Here is a 17,094-nt window from a genome sequence, read left to right on the forward strand (position 1 = left end):
TAGTACTTGTCACTAATCATTTCTCCACAGCAGAAGCTGGAAGGTCAGATTGCCAAGGCAATACCCCATTACAGTCAAGTTCCATGCATGACCCCTGTTCTAATAGGGCTTGTGCACGGAACTTGCCCAGTCTTGCAACACCTCCATACACCTTCAATAACTGATCGACAAACATTTGTCTGGCAGACAGTGATCTCTCCCGGTCTACTTATACACATGAACATGAATGAGCATGGCTATGGGGAGGTTATGATGCGTAGTAAGACAGTTCAGCCCTCCCAAAACATCATAGTCGGCAGGCGCATATATAGCTTATACTCTCAGAAGCAGTGTGCCGAAGAATGTGTTCACACATTTGCATTTTTTAGGGCATTTCTTGGCTAACATACTTGGAGCCTATTTGATCATGTGGTCTCTACAATTTGATCAAAACTGACTGTCACAGCCATGTGATCAGTATTACCAGGCTTCATTGTAGGTGTTTTTCGTGCCATAAACCATCTGATGAAGCCTGGTAATGCTGATCACATGGCTACTAGTTGGGCTGTATTCACTTCTTGTGTACATGACTGCAGGCTGTGAGTGTATACAACCCTGTTCACATTCACTTAAAGTAAGAAGAGAAAATGGTAAAAACGTATACATAGAGATGAGCGAACCTGGAGCATGCTCGAGTCGATCCGAACCCAAACTTTCGGCATTTGATTAGCGGTGGCTGCTGAACTTGGATAAAGCTCTAAGGGTACTATTACACCAACAGATCTGACGACAGATTATCTGCCAAAGATTTGAAACCAAACCCAGGAACAGACTATAATCAGAGAACAGGTCATAAAGGAAAGACTGGATTTCTCCTCTTTTCAAATCCACTCCTGGGTTTGGCTTCAAATCTTTGGCAGATAATCTGTCGTCAGATCTGTTGGTGTAATAGTACCCTAAGGCTATGTGGAAATCATGGATATAGTCACTGGCTGTATCCATGTTTTCCAGACAACCTTAGAGCTTTATCCAAGTTCAGCAGCCCCCGCTAATCAAATGCGGAACGTTCGGGTTCGGATGGACTCGAACCCGGTTCGCTCATCTCTACGTATACACCATTCTTATAGTCAGCATTAGATGTGTAATAGATATAATATGCAGCAGGTCCTTATAGGATAAATGTTCCTATTAGGCAGATGACGCCCCTTCTCCCTCCCCATTTACATTTCCCATAGCTCCTATACTGATCCATGATCACATTGTGTGTATCTATACTAGAAACATGGATCCCACCCATACACAGCTACAGCCGCTCTCCATGCCAAACATCTGCTCGCCGTAAGGGTAGGGACACATTTCACTCTGGCAAATTCTCTAATATCAAAACATAAGCTGAAGCTCCTGGTTGTAGGAGAAAAACAGACCGACAAAACGGACAGCCCTGGGGGTATATATTAGGCCCAGGGTTATCACTTTTAAAGGGGTATTCCCACCTTAAAAGGCTTACAAAAACATGGCAGATTTCCTGCAGAAACAGCACCACTCCTGTCCTCCTTTTGGCTGTGGGGTTTGTAGCTCAGTCCTTTTAAAATGAATGGGGCTTACTTGTAATAACACACACATCATGAGGACAGGGGTGGTGCTCTTTTTCCAATAAAGTAGCTGTTTTTTTTCTAATTCTAGAAAATCCACTTTAAGTATTTATCCCCTATATAAGATAAGGAATAAGTGTAGGATCATGGGGGTAGACCCTTCTGTGATGTCTAGAATAGGATTCTACAAGTCATAATCCCGCTATGGAGAGGGGAGGGGTTGAGGTGGGTGAGGGAGCACAGAAAGGAGACAAATAGCTCATGTATAGCAAAGAGCACAACACAACATCCTGCAATCTTATCTCAACAAGTTCCCAGAACAGCACTGATCAGTCCAACTTTTCAATCCAGCGTTTTATGTGACCAGACAGTCTCTAAACTGCAGGGCTGGTTCTCTCCCCTTTCTGCTCCTGCTCACTCATCCCCTTCAGCCCCTCCCCCCTCCGTAGAATATAATGGACTCAGCAAACCCATCTTCACTGTGCTCCTTAGGCCCCGTTCCCACTGAGCAAAGGTAGCGGAATTCCGCAACGGAATTGTCCGCCGCGGAATGCCGTTAGCCTCCCGTTCATAATGGGAGTCTATGGGAGGCGCGCGCTCCTGCTCTATACGCGCTGAAGAATGAACATGTTCATTCTTCAGCGCGGACAGGGCAGGAGCGCGCGCCTCCCATAGACTCCCATTATGAGCGGGAGGCTAACGGCATTCCGCGGCGGACAATTCCGTCGCGGAATTCCGCTACCTTTGCTCAGTGGGAACGGGGCCTTAGATAGGAGGTGTGGGGGGGAAGGTGGGAAAACAGCCGCAGAAAACTGACATGTCAGCTTCTCGCGGCGCCGCAAAAGGATCCCGCCAGGAGTGTGTGTACTATGTGTATACACTCCGGACAAGATTCACTCAACCTTCAGCACAACGGTAATTCCGCACTACGGAACTTACGTTGTCTGAACGTAGCCTTTTGGAGTGCAGAAGGAAAATCCATGAGCTTAGTGGCTGCTGTGTTTTGTTGGTCTATTTTTCATTGCCCCCGTTAGCCAGAATCCTACTCCACACTGACGAGGGACAAATAACCCGAAACAGCTGTCTGTGGATGGATGCCTGTCTTTGGTAACCCCTTATCATGTCGCAATACTCGCCACAGAGTTAGACTTTGACGCAAAAGGGTCCACCCTGGTGTTTCCCTATTTATGCTCCAATACTCACAACCGATTGGGACATAAGGGGCTACGTATCTGGGTGGTTTGGTGATCTCCCCACTGGGACGCGCCCCTTGGCCACAGGTTTTCCTTCCCTGGATGGATATCGGGCTATTCCCGTGTTTTGAGACTCACAACTGAAGCTCCACTGACGCCTTTTTTGCATATTCAAAATATATAGGGGGCAATGTATCAGTGGAGACTGTTGAGTTAGTACTTAATTGGATTTTTTTTACTGATCTCCCTGAGCCCAGTGATTGTTGTGCTTTGTTGATATATTTTAACCATATAGTATATAGTATAGTCAAAAACTTCCAAAACCTACCCTTTCCTTGTCCACCACCAAGAAGAGCTCCACGTATCTGGTCTGGGGTAGGATGGCTCGCTTCTTCTAAAGACAAAAGTACAACATGTAAAACTAGTACACAAGCACAGATATATAATATATACATATATTATATATATATATATATATATATATCCCAACCACAGGCCGGGTGCTGTATGCTGCTTGGACTTCCTCCTGTGTGAGCCTCCCCTTATAGTGTGTAAACGCCCCAGGATAAAGAATAGCTCTCATTTCCCTGTATAAGTCATCATTTCATGTGGCATGGAAAGTGCTCGGGGATTACTACTGGCGCCAACCCAAGAACAATAATAATCAGACAGAGGAGACGGCTTCCGCATAGATTGCAGCTCCGGTGTGTAATAACGCTGCTCTAAAGCAGAACTGTTCAATTGTTCGGATTAAATAAATCAATCTTTTGTATGTATTTCTGGGGAAGCTGGGTGAAAACCAATATGGCCTCCTGTATAACTCTAATAGGGGTTCCCCTCTCCCATTAGCTTTGCAGTCATACATCTCCTGATCTGGGGTATTGTTTTACCTTGAAGTGAAGTTACAGGCAATGCACCCTGGGAAAGGGGTATGCAAATTAGCTCTTCCGAAGAGGCGAAAAAAACTGTCTGTAGCTCTATCTACTGGCAGTAGCTTCCATGTGAGTCCATGTTCGGCTTATTAAGGCTGCGTTTACACACACAGATAATTGACCAATTTATCTGACAGATTTTTTTTAAACCAAAGCCAGGAATAATTTGAAAAGAGGAGAAATCTCAGTCTTTCCTTTATGACCTGTTCTCTGTTTATAGTCTGTTCCTGGCTTTGGCTTCAAAAATCTGTCAGAAAAATTGGTAGATTACCTGTGTGTGTAAACACAGACTAAAGAGCCCCCAAACAGTTGTCCATTTCATGGAAAACACGGCACTCCCTGTTTTCTGACTGTGTCCTGTGTTTTTTTTTTTTTTTTTTTTTTTTAAGTCAGAAAACAGGAAGTCCTGTGTTTCCCAGGCCATCTGAGCGCTCACAGAGAGAAGGCAGTCATGTGACTGATGGATACACTGAGCCTTGACTCTCTGTACTGGCTGGAATTCCTGTGTTTAGTCTGTTTTTTTACAACCAGTACAAGTCAGTAAATCTGCCTTCAGGAGACTGGACCTGGATTTCTGGTAAGTTCAGCTTTGTTTTACAGCATGATAACAACAAAAAAATAATGAATGTATATTGCAAACTTGCTTCATTTCACATCTACTGTTGATTTAGAATTTGAAAGTTATAACGACAGGGACACTTTATGTCCAAGATTAGAAAAGCACAACTGTTTTTCCCCCAAAACAGTGCCACCGTTGTCCTCAGTCTGTGTGTGGTAGTGCAGCTCAGTTTCATAGAAGTGAATTTAGCTGAAATATTGTAATATAATACATAACCTGAAGACAGGGGGGGGCACTGTGTTTGAAAGAAAGCATGTTCTTCTAACCTCAGACAACCCCTTTAGTAAATGGCTGTCACAGTAGAAGCTCAGTAGACGTTAACTGGGGCTGTCTGCAGCTCTGTATGAGTCACAGGACTGACAGATTCCCTGTCATGGGTCAGACACTGACCTATACAGAAGTTACCTTCAATAGGAGGACATAAGATATAGGGACATACTGGAGTTTAAGAATACCTGGTGCCCGCCAGATCTTGGTTGTCACCCAGTATATCAGAAAGGAAGTATAATGTTACTGGTTGTCACCCAAGACTGGACAGGGAAGTGACTCAAGAGTGTTTAGCGCTTACCCGACGCAGTAGCTGAACCATGCTGGGAGAGTGGTTGTGCTGACTGTCATGGCCGCCTTCAGGACTGGAGACACCGCACACCATTGGTTCCTGCTTTACATCTTCTAGACGATAAAGGATGTGTTCAGAGCTGGATGATGGCTGCAGGGGCTCAATGCCATAGCTTCCATTACTCAGGTGGAGCAGGCCCCTGGTACAGGCAGAGAGAATGATAGTCTTAGTATATATAGCCCATCGACTGTCTCTTGGTTCTATGTAAATAAAGCTTATTGAATGTCTACTTCATTATGGTGAGCACTATGTATGAGCTGAGAGGGCAGACAGAACTGACACAAGATCATATTTGTACCAGAATGGTTGGCCTACATACTCATAAGTAGAGGGGAGTAAGTCGCTGCCAGACATCTCTGCCGTGTGAGAACAAAAGGATCGGCCATGTTGAATTCTGCCTGATCCCATTTTCCTCCAACAGGAGTTCCTCCAATACATTAGACCAGGCATGTCCAAACTTTTTTCGAAGAGTGCCAAATTTCATGAAGTGAACATGTGCGAGGGCCGACCATTTTGCTTGACATTCTTTGGACCATTAAAATGAATGCAAATAAACTTTTTTTAACAAAGTTTATTGAAAACGGCACACTTTTTATACTTAAAAAATCCCAGGGCACACCACCAACCAAAATGGCACAAAATGACACTAAAACAGTACATATTATACATATAGTTAATAATATAGATTCTAAATGTATTTATACTCACTCAGTGTGAAACCTGGGCCTGTTTCGATAAACACAAAAGGGATATCCCTGTTTCTCTCCCCCATCCCCATGTTTCTCTCCCCCCTGCTTCTCTCCCGTTTCTCCCCATCCCCATGTTTCTCTCCCCCCTGCTTCTCCCCATCCCCATGTTTCTCTCCCCCCTGCTTCTCCCCCATCCCCATGTTTCTCTCCCCCCTGCTTCTCCCCCATCCCCATGTTTCTCTCCCCCCTGCTTCTCCCCCATCCCCATGTTTCTCTACCCCCTGCTTCTCCCCCATCCCCATGTTTCTCTCCCCCCTGCTTCTCCCCCATCCCCATGTTTCTCTCCCCCCTGCTTCTCCCCCATCCCCATGTTTCTCTCCCCCCTGCTTCTCCCCCATCCCCATGTTTCTCTCCCCCCTGCTTCTCCCCCATCCCCATGTTTCTCTCCCCCCTGCTTCTCCCCCATCCCCATGTTTCTCTCCCCCCTGCTTATCCCCCATCCCCATGTTTTTGTCTCCCCCCTGCTTCTTCCCATCCCCATGTTTCTCTCCCCCCTGCTTCTCCCCCATCCCCATGTTTCTCTCCCCCCTGCTCCTCTCCCCTGTTTCTCCCCCATCCCCATGTTTCTCTCCCCCCTGCTTATCCCCCATCCCCATGTTTCTCTCCCCCCTGCTTCTCCCCCATCCCCATGTTTCTCTCCCCCCTGCTTCTCCCCCATCCCCATGTTTCTCTCCCACCTGTTTCTCCCCCATCCCCATGTTTCTCTCCCCCCTGCTTCTCCCCCATCCCCATGTTTCTCTCCCCCCTGCTTCTCTCCCCTGTTTCTCCCCCATCCCCATGTTTCTCTCCCCCTGCTTCTCCCCCATCCCCATGTTTCTCTCCCCCCTGCTTCTCTCCCCTGCTTCTCCCCATCCCCATGTTTCTCTCCCCCCTGCTTCTCCCCCATCCCCATGTTTCTCTCCCCCCTGCTTCTCTCCCGTTTCTCCCCCATCCCCATGTTTCTCTCCCCCCTGCTTCTCCCCCATCCCCATGTTTCTCTCCCCCCTGCTTCTCTCCTGTTTCTCCCCCATCCCCATGTTTCTCTCCCCCCTGCTTCTCCCCCATCCCCATGTTTCTCTCCCCCCTGCTTCTCCCCCATCCCCATGTTTCTCTCCCCCCTGCTTCTCTCCCCTGCTTCTCCCCATCCCCATGTTTCTCTCCCCCATCCCCATGTTTCTCTCCCCCCTGCTTCTCCCTCATCCCCATGTTTCTCTCCCCCCTGCTTCTCCCCCATCCCCATGTTTCTCTCCCCCCTGCTTCTCCCCCATCCCCATGTTTCTCTCCCCCCTGCTTTTCTCCTGTTTCTCCCCCATCCCTGCTCACCTTCCTTGAGATGCTCGCCGCGGGCGCCGTCCCCCTCACCTACTGGCCCGGACGTGCTCCTCCAATCAGGGGAGACCGGGAGCGTGGTGCGTGGCACACCACGCTCCTGGTCTCCCCTGATTGGAGGAGCACGTCCGGGCCAGTAGGTGAGGGGGACGGCGCCCGCGGCACACTGGTTGAAAAACACTGCTCTAGTGCACGGGAAAGGAAAGCCGAAATCTTGGACATCGCGGGATTTCGGCTTTCCTTTTCTGTGCACTAGAGTGGCGTGGCGCAAGGTATCTGTTGCTGCCGGATACCTGGGGGGCCGTAAAAGTTCGGAACGCGGGCCGCAAATGGCCCGCGGGCCGGACTTTGGACATGCCTGCATTAGACGGTCAATCGGTCACATCAGAACAGACACCATAAGTGTCGGTAAGCAGAGATACCGGAAAATAATCAGTGACTTATACAAAATGGATATTGGAATGTTTCTTATAAAGTGGGATTTTGCTGTTTTTGGTTACATGGTAAGAAAAGACAGAGGAGAGGAAAAGGGAGAAAGGGCAATGATGCTGCAGCCATGTGAGATACATGCTGTGAAAGGGGAGGAGGGGTCACTTAGTTTACAGTTTGGGATATGGTTTAATGGGATATTCCAATCTGTACTTTCATGGCATATGCAAAAGTTTGAGAGCTGGGGGGTCTTACATAAACCTTATGGTCAAAAGCCCCACAAAAAAAAAATATAATATTTTATATTTATATATTTATATATATATATATATATATATATACATAGAAAACGGCAAGAGTCTGCAGCACACCGGAGTAAAGGTGAATAGTGTTTATTCCATCATCAAGGTACATACAACATTTCGATTCAATCCAGAATCATTATCAAGCATGCTTGATAATGATTCTGGATTGAATCGAAATGTTGTATGTACCTTGATGATGGAATAAACACTATTCACCTTTACTCCAATGTGCTGCAGACTCTTGCCGTTTTCTGTATTGCGGATCCTACGCCATAGGACTTTCACTGCACAGCACCCACTGCTTTGGATCTGGATGTGCGGCTGCTACTCTGCTCTATATATATATATATATATATATATACATATACATTCATGTATGTATGTGTGTATATATATATATATATATATATATATATATATATGGAAATTTCCACCCTGTGAATGAATGTGGAGGTTCATCTCAATCAGAATTAAGCAGAACACTGTTAGTCATTGACTACTGTACAATACAGTCATCTAGGTTTCCAGATGTGGTCAGCAGAACTTCAAATAATGGAGTTTGGCCAAATAAAAGTTGCAATGTTTAAACATGAAAAAAGTAGATTTGTTCATGAGCCTTAAAGGAATTTTCCACTACTGGCTTCTTTACAGTTTTTCCCTGCCCACGTTGACCCAGTGTGCGGGGAACTACAACACGGTGTTACTCATTACCTTAGGCCCGAGCAGGTGCTGATGGCTACCCGGGACTCAGGATATCCTTCTGCATAGCCCTTGTAGTGGCACAGGTCCTGAGGGTACATAAAAGAGTGGAATAAGATGACTGCAGGACAGATACAATACACATCAACCATTAATCTTCTCACAGAAATATGAGATAGTAAGTGATACATTAAAGGAGGATTCTGATTGTAAAGAGGTCGTCCATTTTACAAAACCTCAGAGGAGTGCCTCTGTTCAGGATCCTGATCTCTTGGCAAAGTGGAAAATAATTACAAAGAGTGTCTCCCTCTCTGGAGGACCCAAGCTGTCTAGCATTGTACGGACAACCAGTTGATTTGAATAACCAATGTGTAATGTCTTATTCCCACTGTGGTGGCGCTGCAGGGAGAAGTGAACACTTACTGACAGGTTTCCTTATCAGTGTGGGACAAATCAGCGCAACACCGGCACTTAGTAATCTGTTTATTGTTAAAGAGACCCTTCTAGGAAGTATCCAAGATTCAGAGGCCCCTCTCAATAGGTGGTTCAAGATCACTGACTTTACAATGTGATTTTCTCCCATGTACCTATAATACATCAAAAGATCATTTCAAGTGGATTTCCCCTCCAACTATTCATATGACAGTCCAGAGACAAAAGTAATCCCGAATCAGCTAAATACGACAGGAAGTCTTATTCACAATCCAGGTCAGCTGGTCACTTTCCAATTCCTTCCCTTATAGCAGTTCCTGCTGGGAGGCTGACTACAGGACGTATGTGCGGCACACAATGTACTATATCATAAAACTGTTAATAGATTCAGGATGTACAGGGCAGTGAAATTACACGACCAGTCTGGAAGGAAATATAGGAACGTCGATGGGTCACCTCAGAGGACAGAGACAACAATGAGTGATGGGTCACCTCAGAGAACAGAGCCAACAATGAGTGATGGGTCACCTCAGAGAACAGAGCCGACAATGAGTGATGGGTCACCTCACAGAACAGAGCCAACAATGAGTGATGGGTCACCTCACAGAACAGAGCCAACAATGAGTGATGGGTCACCTCAGAGAACAGAGCCAACAATGAGTGATGGGTCACCTCAGAGAACAGAGCCGACAATGAGTGATGGGTCACCTCACAGAACAGAGCCAACAATGAGTGATGGGTCACCTCACAGAACAGAGCCAACAATGAGTGATGGGTGACCCCAGAGAACCGAGCCAACAGTAAGAGATGGGTCACCTCACAAAACAGAGCCAACAATGAGTGATGGGTCACCTCACAGAACAGAGCCAACAATGAGTGATGGGTCACCCCAGAGAACCGAGCCAACAGTAAGTGATGGGTCACCTCACAGAACAGAGCCAACAATAAGTGATGGGTCACCCCAGAGAACAGAGCCAACAATAAGTGATGGGTCACCCCAGAGAACAGAGCCAACAATAAGTAATGGGTCACCTCAGAGAACAGGGTCGAAAATAAGTGATGGGTCACCTCAGAGACCAGAGCCAACAATAAGTAATGGGTCACCCCCAGAGACCAGAGCCAACAATAAGTGATGGGTCACCCCCAGAGAACAGAGCCGACAATAAGTGATGGGTCACCTCACAGAACAGAGCCAACAATAAGTGATGGGTCACCCCAGAGAACAGAGCCAACAAAAAGTGATGGGTCATCCTAGAGAACAAAGTCAACAATAAGTGATGGGTCACCCCAGAGGACAGAGCTGACGATAACAGATGGGTCACCCCAGAGAACAAACCCAACAATAAGTGGTGGGTCAGCCCAGAAAAAAAGATCAAACAATAAGTGATGGGTCACCCCAGAGAACAGAGCCAACAATAAGTGATGGGTCAGCAATAAAGAGAAAAATTGAGCACTAACAACTAGAGATGAGCGAACCGGGTTCGGGTTCGAGTCCATCCGAACCCGAACTTTTGGCATTTGATTAGCAGTGGCTGCTGAACTTGGATAAAGCTCTAAGGTTGTCTGGAAAACATGGATACAGCCAATGACTATATCCATGATTTCCACATAGCCTTAGGGCGTTATCCAAGTTCAGCAGCCGCCGCTAATCAAATGCCGAAAGTTCGGGTTTGGATGGACTCAAGCATGTTTGAGGTTCGCTCACCTCTACTAGAAACTCACTCCAACAGTTGTGACTAGAGATGAGCGAACCTGGAGCATGCTCGAGTCCATCCGAACCCGAACTTTCGGCATTTGATTAGCGGTGGCTGCTAAACTTGGATAAATCGCTAAGGCTATGTGGAAATCATGGATTTAGTCATTGGCTGTATCCATGTTTTCCAGACAACCTTAGAGCTTTATCCAAATTCAGCAGCCCCCACTAATCAAATACCAAACGTTCGGGTTCGGATTGACTCGAACCTGAACCCGGTTCGCTCATCTCTAGTTGTGACCTATTATTAATCTCTGCTTATACCAGGCTAAGTAGTCAAGGGGGTGGTCCTACTCAGTGACTAACAGCTCCCTCTATATAAACACTTGTGTCATCAGAACATGACATTCTCTTAAACATATTGTTAAAGAATTTTTAGTGGGTTTTTTTTTTCCAACAAATTTTCTATTTTACTATCCTGAAATCTTGGCAGTTTCCATTCTGCCCATTAAGCCTAAAACTAAGCGGATACTTCCTATTGTGTACAGGTCATTTCCCAGCAGCACCCTCCTTATGATCATAGACAGGAGTACAGTAAAGGTGACACCAGTATATAGATAACAGAGGTGCAGACAATAACTGAAGCTCACAGCTCAGCCTTCCCCTCCATAAAAATGGACAACTCTTATTCAGTAGGCAGTCATGGTGCATATTGTAGAATGATGACATGTAACTTGGCAGATTGTCAGTATCACAATTTAATGTGGCTTTTTATCTTGTATTCTTTGTGACTAGACTTCTATGTATCTGATTTGTATACACATTTGCATGGAAAAAAATAATCATGTTGTGGAAAGTCAGGATTTTTATTGCTATTTTGACTAGTGTACAACCAGCCACACTCTATGCTAGATCTAGACTATTTTTCCCCTTAACCTGTGGCTTGCCAACTGTTGCAAAACCACAACTCTCATCATAACCTTGACAGCTTTTAGCTGTCCGGCATACATGAAGATGTAGTTTTCCAACAGCTATAGAGACATAGGGGGAGATTTATCAAACATGGTGTAAAGTGAAACTGGCTCAGTTGCCCCTAGCAACCAATCAGATTCCACCTTTCATTCCTCACAGACTCTTTGGAAAATGAAAGGTGGAATCTGATTGGTTGCTAGTGGCAACTGAGACAGTTTCACTTTACGCCATGTTTGATAAATCTCCTCCCATAGTCACCAATGTGATATCCTTGAAAGCCCTTAGACAGTGTTCTTTGCCTACTTGCAGATATGAACGGGAAGATTTCACTTGGCAAGCTAGAAATGTTATACAAATCCTCTTACATTACTATATACATACCTGTGCGTGGAGCGGGCTCGCCAATCTGCTGCCATTTTCTGCGTATGTGTAAACTGTAAAGTCTTTGGCTAATAAATCTCTGTAAAAAAAGAAATAAATAAATTGAAGAAATATGTAAGTAATAACTTACACAATACTACATTACAGAACAATTTTTTTTTATAATGTAACCAAACTATATGAATGTTTCAGACACTTAAAGTGTCACTGTCGTTTTATTTTTTTTTTTTTCAGAAATCAATAGTCGAGGCGATTTTAAGAAACATTGTAATTGGGTTTATTAGGCAAATATGCCATTATCTGCATTCATAAAGCTTTTTCCCAGGCCCCCCCCCCTCTCTCTCATTCACTGCTCATTATCAGGAAATCTCAACTCTTTTACATCAGTTGGGTCCTGTCTGTTCTATGGAGAGGGGAGGGGGGAGGAGGGAGATTAGTTGGAAGCAGAGAACAAAGGATTACACAGAGGGACCTGTGTGAAAGCCAGTATTCAGTGGTCAGAGAGGTCAGTGCTGACTTCAGAGCCCGGTGATACAGCTGTAAATTAACTCTTTGTTGTCCTGTTTTGGTGCCATCCTCCCCTTTCCATAGAAAACCATGAAGACAGGGGGGAGAGCTTCAAACTGCTTTTTCATGATAAAAATACTTTTTCGGCTAATAAACCCAATTATAACGTTTCTTAAAATCGCCTGTACTATTGATTTCTAGGGGGAAAAAAATTAAACAACAGTGACACTTTGAATGAAAAACGTCTTTCTTCATAGGGGACAGCATTACTGTAAGTAGTGGTGTAAAGAAAACAGTCAACAGATGTAGATCGTAAAGTGAATGTTTACATTATAACACGATGGTATTTTTATTTTTTGCATTGATTAAAGGGGTTATCCAGTATCAAAACAACATAGTCGCTCTTATCCAAAAACAGCGCCACAACTGCCCTCAGGTTATGTGTGGTATTTCAACCCCCATATACACATTAAAAAAAATGAACCCCAATAATGCAAAAAGATATATTAACCAATAATAAGCAGGTAATACAACAAAACAAGACTATACGCTGGGGTCTGAGGTGGGGTCCTGGTCATCAGCCGCCCATTACGGCCAAAAAATAGAAAGCAATGATCAGCCAACATGCACGATGTTGGCTGATCGTTGTCTGTTGTTGTCTTTCAGATGATAAAAGATTAAAGGGGTTCTCCAGCTCTACAAAAACATGGCCACTTTCCCCCTACTGTCGTCTCCAGTTTCGGTGGGGTTTTGAAACTCAGTTCCATTGAAGTAAATGGAGCTTAATTGCAAACTGCACCTGAACTGGAGACAACAGTAGGGGGAAAAGTGGCCATGTTTTTGTAGCGGAGGATAACCCCTTTAAGATACCAACCATCTACTGCTGTCGCTCCATGCAATAGGTGCCGTGACAGCAGACCGCTGTTGTCCCCCATGGCCTCCCCAGATGATCTAAAGGTCGTCCGGGGAGCCCCCCAACCCCCCCCCCCCCCAACCCCCCAACCCCCCCCCCCCCCCCCCCCCCCCACGCGCAGCTTCCCGCGGCCTCCCACGCTGGCTGTCGGCGTGTGTAATAGCGTAGGTCAGCACTCGCTTGCTCCAGGAGATCACCCTGTGTAAGGGTGGGGAAGACATTGGTGTCTACACATTAGAGAAAAGTTGGTCAAATACAACAACCTCAGCGGGGACAGAGATGCTGAGAAAAAGAAGACTTCTCTCCCCAGGGATAATGACCACCAGAGAGGTACCTGGCTCTGGCTTTTTCTCCTTTACTCAGATAAACATTCGGCCAAATTGGGCATTAAACTGTACATGGGGAATTGGGAGAGACAGCTGTCGGCAGACGTCTGCAACCCGTCAAATTGTGCACATGCATGAACAAGCAAGCCTCTCATAGACTATAGTGAGCCGAATGTGATCACCTACTGATAACATTTGGGTCATTTTCCAACTGTATGTGCATCTAGGCTCGGACAGCAAACCATGGTTCGAGTCAGAACATGTATACATAGTCACCAGATGACTAGGTACAGGCCATTAAAATCTATAAGGAGCATGTCTATCTGTGTCAGCATATTCATGCCACAGACAGCAAAATTGCGGTGCGGATATACTCTAAGAGGTTGAGAAATTAAGAAATTGTATTGGGTAAGTTCTCACCAGGTCCTTTAGATAAAGCTGCCCACATACATTAGATAAACCTGTAAATATCAACAGGGACAGCCGACCATCTATGTGTATGGTGGTGACCCAACTCTCCTTCCATGGCAGATATTGAACTTAAATAGGACTAAAAAGGATTGGGCAGCTGGATTTCAACATGACTGACTACTTTGTCCTCAGGGAACATAAGTCGCTGCAAGAGCAGCCTGACAGCGGCATACATCCCCCACCTACCTCCCCATTTACAGTTGTATGATCAACCATGCATGTACAGTATATGTGGGAATTGGTAGGAATAGCTGTTGGCTATGTAAAGTGTTTGGTCAGCTAAGGACGGGGCCCATTTTCGTTTTTGCGTTTTCGGTTTTTCCTCCTTGTGTTTAAAAGGCCATAGCACTTGCATTTTTCCACCTAGAAACCCATATGAGCCCTTATTTTTTGTGTCACTAATTGTACTTTGCAATGACAGGCTGAATTTTTGCATTTGGTACACTACGAAACCAGAAAAAATTATATGTGTGGTGAAATTGAAAAAAAAACAACGCATTTCTTTTATTTGGGGGAAATGTGTTTTTACGCCATTCACCCTGGGGTAAAACTGACTTGTTTTGCATGTTCCTCAAGTCGTTACGATTAAAACGATATATAACATGTATAATTTATATTGTATCTGATGGCCTATAAAAAATTCAAACCATTGTTAACGAATATACGTTCCTTAAAACCGCTCCATTCCCAGGCTTATAGCGCTTTTATTCTTGGGTCTATGGGGCTGTGTCAGGTGTCATTTTTTGCGCCATGATGTGTTCTTTCTATCGGTACCTGGGTTGCGCATATACGACTGTTTGATCGCTTTTTATTACATTTTTTTCTGGATTTGATGTGACCAAAAATGCGCAATTTTGCACTTTGGGACTTTTTTGCGCTGACGCCGTTTACCGTGCGAGATCAGGAATGTGATTAATTAATAGTTTGGGCGAGTACGCACGCGGCGATACCAAACATGTTTATTTATTTATTTGTTTACTTTTATTTAAAACCTGGGAAAAGGGGTGTGATTCAGACTTTTATTAGGGGAGGGGGCTTTTTACTATAAACAACACTTTTTTTTTTTTTACACTTATACTAGAAGCCCCCCTGGGGGACTTCTAGTATATATACTTCAAAGATATACAGCAAAGATCAATGAGATAGGCACTCGTTTACTTCCGGCTGCTGCAGTCGGAAGTAAACAAGTGCCGAGTCGGGGACGGCGCCATCTTGGACGAGTCCCCGTCCGGCATCAGTAACGGAGATCGCTCCTCCGGGACAACGTCCCGGAGGAGCGTTCTCCCCCACTTGACCCCAGGGAAAGGTTGCCTCCGGTAATCGGAGGCAGCTGTCAACTTTCACAGCTGCCTCCGATTAGCTAATTAGCGGGCACGGCGATCAGACCGTGCCCGCTAATAGCAGCTGTCCCGGGCTACACGCGGCACCCGGGACCGCGGCTCTTCAAAGCGGGGTCGCCGCGCGGCCCCGCTTTGAAGTGCTAATGAGGACATATGACGTACCAGTACGTCATATGTCCTTAAGAGGTTAAAGTGTCACTGTCGTGAAAATTTGTTTTGCAGAAATTAATAGTACAGGCGGTTTTAAGAAACTTTGTAATTGGGTTTATTAGCCGAAAAATGAAATTTTATCATGAAAAAGCAGTTTGAAGCTCCCCCCTGTCTTCATTGTTCTCTTATGGAGAGAGCTAAATAAGAAACCAAAACAGGACAACAAAGAGTTAATTAAAAGCTACAACACAGGCTCTCTCTCCTCTGACAGTCACCACTGAGCTATCTGACCTCTGAATAGCCCTCTGAATAACTCCACTGCCCACCCCACCCGAGGAATCCTTTGTTCTCTGTTTTCTGCTGTTGACATTTCTCCTCCGTCTCTTTTCCCCCCTCCCCTCTCCATAGAACAGACAGGATGCGTCTGATTGAAATGTCCTGATTCTAAGCAGTGGATGATAGAAAGGAGAGCAGGGGGGGGGCCTGGGAAAAGGCTTTTTACATGCAGATAATGGCAGATTTGGCTAATGAACCCAATTACAAAGTTTCTTAAAATGGACTATTGATTTCTGCAAAAAAAAAGTTTCACAGAGGTGATATTGCTCTATAACAGCTGCAATGAATCCAAGACTGTGCGGCTCCAGCTTGTGGACTTTGAGAGGCGTGTGACAGTGACGCGGGATTGTATATTACCTTGCAGATAAAGAGGTTGATGATTGTGTAAAACACATTGCTTCAGGAGGAACTTGATACAAAAGGAGAAGCTCGGAGGAGGAGGATGACCTTTGTCTTATATGATGGTACAGTCCATTCCATATCACCTATAATTACACTATATTGTCTTTACTGTCATGTCTTACGTCTGCGGTGTAACTATTGAGGTGTAGGAAGAAGTGGACCCTGGACCCCAGTAGGACCAAAGAGTAGTGTTGAGTGGAGTTCAACACTACTGAACATTTGCCATTTGACTCCCGGTGTCTGGAGAAATTGGATGCTGGAAAGGCTGTATCCATTCTTTTCCTGGCAGCCCTAGGACTACATCCAACTTCTGCAGATTCCGGGAGTCAAGTGCCAAACGTTCGGATCAGAGAACATTGCCAAACCCGAACAGTTTGGCAACGCTGCTCAACACTACCAAAGATTGGTGTTGAGCAGAGATGCAGTTCGGCAATGTTCTCCGAACCTGAACGCTCGATCTTTGACTCCCAGTGGCTGCAGAGGTTGGATGTCACCCTAGGGAGTCGTGGAAAACATGGATGAAGCCTATGACCATAGAAAAACACCCACCTCTATCGTTCCTCACAATTCTCATACCCGGGCCTGATGTTGGGAGAGAATTGATGTTAACAGTTGTATTATTTTCCACATTTATTCGCTCGAGCGTATCATCTATAATCTAACTGTCTGAATCTTCTATGATAACCAATATCCATCCGTACCTCCCACTCCCACCACTGCCCTTCATTTCTGGTTTATGTTTCATTA

The 17,094-nt window shown here is 45.3% G+C and overlaps 1 protein-coding gene across 1 annotated transcript in view; it reads right to left on the minus strand.

Annotated features, from left to right (window-relative positions):
- The window catches only part of ADAM9 (ADAM metallopeptidase domain 9), an 87,460-nt gene that overhangs the window by 26,922 nt on the left and 43,444 nt on the right, over nucleotides 1–17,094 (minus strand). The window contains exons 4-7 of the mRNA XM_069945243.1: nucleotides 11,903–11,981; nucleotides 8,437–8,513; nucleotides 4,884–5,073; nucleotides 3,093–3,158 (exon numbers count right to left, since the gene is read on the minus strand). Of these exons, the coding sequence (XP_069801344.1) occupies nucleotides 3,093–3,158; nucleotides 4,884–5,073; nucleotides 8,437–8,513; nucleotides 11,903–11,981 (412 nt within the window). The remainder of the gene's footprint in view (nucleotides 1–3,092; nucleotides 3,159–4,883; nucleotides 5,074–8,436; nucleotides 8,514–11,902; nucleotides 11,982–17,094) is intronic.

Source organism: Dendropsophus ebraccatus, chromosome 1 (genome assembly GCF_027789765.1).
Source record: "Dendropsophus ebraccatus isolate aDenEbr1 chromosome 1, aDenEbr1.pat, whole genome shotgun sequence".
Classification (NCBI taxonomy): Eukaryota; Metazoa; Chordata; class Amphibia; order Anura; family Hylidae; genus Dendropsophus; species Dendropsophus ebraccatus.